Genomic DNA, 3,634 nt, shown 5'->3' with positions numbered 1-3,634 from the left:
GGAGCAGTTCAGCTACGTCTCTATTAGGAGATTCAGCTTTTAAACCTCAGGAATGGTATGATCCATCAGGCTTTTCACAATGCTTGGTGCCATCCTAGAAGAGAGTAAGTTTTCATGACATACTTGTTTGTGTTTTTGCCTAAACATGATATGTTAGTCCAAGAAGCTCAAATCTACGTCTTGGGTAACCTAGCTGTTTGCAATTATCTAGTGTGAAAAGCTGTACCAGTGACACATACAGGCCTGTTCTTGTATCTTGGCTAGAAAAGATGGATATGATACAAAAAAAGCCCTTTTATATTAAAGCTGGTGATGACTATAAAAGAGCTGGAGGGGAAAAGTAAAGGGTTAGAGAAGGGAAAGGAAGGAAAGGGAATCACTACACAAGGCTAAGATGAGTTGGGAAGGGGAACCCTATTTTATGAAAGGAAAACTCTAGAATGATTAGTCCTGACAGTAATTGTTGTGTGTTTATGAGTAGCTAGCTTCTTATTACCTTGAAATCAAAGCAAACTAAACACCTACCTGAAATGTTACTACAAGGGTTATCTCACTTCCACTTGCAAAACAGATACACTGTATATATACATGAGACAAGTATAGGGTGAATAAAAAATTATCCACATTCTGGCTGTAGAATTTAATTTTTAGAAGACACAAATACATAATTTTTAGACATAATCTTCTTGCTTTTCAATACACTTTGTCCATGTGTCAACAAGTATTCCCCTAGTAAAAAATGTTTTAGGCTGAGCTGTGAGCCACGAATGCACCGCTGTCTTCACTTTATTAGAAGTGAATGTTCTTCCTCAAAGGGCTATAGTCAGTGAACCAAACAGGTTAAAGTTCAATGGAGCAAGATCAAGACTATAGGGAGGATGCATTATTTAACAACTCAAAATGAAGTTTTTGCAGAGTGTCAACTGTGGACAGAGATGTGTGGATATGCATTGTCATGCAGGATCACAACGCTCTTGGGTAGCAGTCATTTGTGTTTAATCTGAAGTTGAGGCTTCAGTGAGCATCTTACTATGATAAGCACTGTTGATTGTTGAACCTTTTTCCTGACAGTGTTCCAGTACTGGCCCTTGAGAATCCAAGAAACTACATAAGCATCAATTTTGCACATTTTCTTGGCCAACAATTGAGGATGCTTCCATTCAATATTCTGTCCGTTACTGCCAGGCTTGTAGTGATAAATCCACGTTGCATTACCGATAATGATTTTTTTAAGGAAACTTACTTTCCTTTAAGTATCAGTCTTCAAATTTTGTTTGCAGATGCCCAAACGCTTCTTTTATGCTTGATTCATCTCACACAAACTTTTTGAAATCCAAGTCTGTCATGGGTTATTTCATAGGTAAAGCCATGGCTGATTTGTAAACAATTTGCCACATAACCCACTGTCTCATTCATCTATTCGACAAGAATGATTTCACATGCATGCTTAATGTCATCAGTCGTGGACATATATAGACATTTTAATATATCTGGAGTGCAGATAATTTTGAGTCACCCTCTTATATGTGTGTGTGTGTATACAGACATATAGAGTAGGATGCCATATTGACGTGACAGAACCAGCTACAACTAAAGCCAAGATTGAAAAGCTCTAAAGAAGATAACCGTACTACCTCTGTTCTACAAGAAGGCTTCAAATGTTCATGGGAAAAGCCATTAAAAGATACTGGACTTCCGAAAGGCCCACATATTCTCATTCAGCTTTGCAATCCTCAGTTCCTGAGGACATACTAGCACCACACCTCACACAACCCTATCTTCTGTCTCCTGATCTACTCAAGATAATAGAAATTGTTCCTCTTAACTTCCTCAGGAATCCTGATGTGGTGCTAAAGGATAAGCACAAGATGACTTTGAACTGCAAGGTCAGGAGTTCAAATCCACCAGAAGCTCCTCAGAAACCTTGCACAGGGTTGTTATGTCGGAACCAACTCTAGCACCACTGAACAACACAACAACATTCCCATGACAAGAATTCACTACCATGAGCATCAGCATCAATTTTACGTTTACCCTTTTGTCAGCATTTAGGAAAGGTGGGATGACTTTTATTCCATACTTAGGAAATGTGAGTGGTCATTCTTACCCATATTTATATTATAAATTACTTTAAATACCTGAATAAACCAGTTTTATTCCTTAGGTAAAAGAGTTAAAGGGTTTGGGAATTAACTGGAAGCACAATGCAAAAATCACCAAGCCATAAATAAGTTAAATTGTCTACTTACCGTTTAATAATATGCTCAAAGATGAAAGCAGGCATGATTGTAATAGTAACTACAGTCCCAGATGTTGACAGTATGTCTGCAATTTGAGAGTCCTATTGAAAACAATGTAAATTAAAAAAAGAAAGCTGTACTAATGTGCTACACATACCCTTTGTTCTGATAATATTTAAATCTTGGAGATTGCTATATCTAATTTTTTTCCCTACTTTACCAAGTTTAATATTATTGGTTAAAACAGTTCATTTTATACATGGGGAAAAAAATGCTAATTTATTAGTTGAATGTTAGCCAAAAACAAAATCACGTTTTCATTACTTAAGTTTATTTCCCCTTGTAAGGTTAAAATATGCCCTTAGTATTATCATATTTGCTCTATTAACTGCATTATAAAGTTTATGAAATGAGCAGGTCTTAATTTAAAACTTTGGACCAGAAGAGAGTCCTCTTTATGAATTTGGGGTAGGGTAAGAGAGACTTTAAAACAAATTACTGATAATCCCTGAAAGTATGACTTATTTCTTACATTCTTGGACTGTTACAAGTCAACCAGTTGTTCATAATGTCTTCAAAATCTCCAATGCCTCGAGATGTGAGATTTCAGAGATCTTTGTTACACAAACAGTAATTTATACACAGAGCCTCCCTGGTTATACAAACAGTAATTCCCACATAACTACAGTGGCCACAGCCAAAAACGTCACCAAGGAAGGAAAAGGCATTATTTGCTAAAAGAAAACTGGCAGAAGAAGAGCAGTCGTTATTTCTGTTTATTACCTTTAATCCAATGATATTCTGTCCATTGACCTCACAGATGATATGTTCAGTGAGAAGACCATTTCTGGCTGCAGAACTATCTTTCACTATGGATGTTATTTTTCCATTTTTAAAGATAAAACCGACATGTCCAGTACTATCCTTGTGCATGGTAACAGTCCGTTCAAAGGGCCTAAAAACAAAATGGGGTTTGATAAAAAACTTAATTCCAAGGTAAACATTTTAATATATTTTACATACCATAAATCTGCCCTATTAGACACTTGTTTATAATGAATTTTTTCTAATACAATCAAATTATAATGCTAATCTTGAACATTCAGATTATTTTTAGGTAAAGGACTGTTTTGTAAAAAATCCATTACAGTTTAACTGACTAATCAAGAATTCCTTCGTAGGATATCAAAGACTTAATTCTCCATGAAGTTTAACAATCTATTCTCTTTTAGCATTCACTGGGATTCTGCATTACTCCCTGAAGCTTAATTGTTTTTAGGAATTGTTTCATTAAAATCTGAAGAACAGATTTGATGAATTAAACACTAAAGACCGAAGACCAGAAGAGTTGTGGGATGACATCAAGAATATCATACATGAAGAGAGCAAAAAGT

The 3,634-nt window shown here is 35.7% G+C and overlaps 1 protein-coding gene across 4 annotated transcripts in view; it reads right to left on the bottom strand.

Annotated features, from left to right (window-relative positions):
• The window catches only part of SDCBP (syndecan binding protein (syntenin)), a 20,026-nt gene continuing 16,392 nt past the window's right edge, over positions 1–3,634 (bottom strand). For 3 of the 4 annotated variants that reach the window (XM_006876956.1, XM_006876957.1, XM_006876958.1), the window contains exons 6-8: positions 3,024–3,195; positions 2,250–2,341; positions 1–94 (exon numbers count right to left, since the gene is read on the bottom strand). In XM_006876956.1, the coding sequence (XP_006877018.1) occupies positions 40–94; positions 2,250–2,341; positions 3,024–3,195 (319 nt within the window). In that variant the 3' untranslated portion in view covers positions 1–39. The remainder of the gene's footprint in view (positions 95–2,249; positions 2,342–3,023; positions 3,196–3,634) is intronic. The other variant, XM_006876959.1, reaches the window with a different exon arrangement.

This window comes from Chrysochloris asiatica, unplaced genomic scaffold, assembly GCF_000296735.1.
Source record: "Chrysochloris asiatica unplaced genomic scaffold, ChrAsi1.0 scaffold00437, whole genome shotgun sequence".
Lineage (NCBI taxonomy): Eukaryota > Metazoa > Chordata > Mammalia > Afrosoricida > Chrysochloridae > Chrysochloris > Chrysochloris asiatica.
The sequence above is the reverse complement of the archived record's forward strand: the minus strand, read 5'-3'. Positions and strand labels throughout refer to the sequence as shown.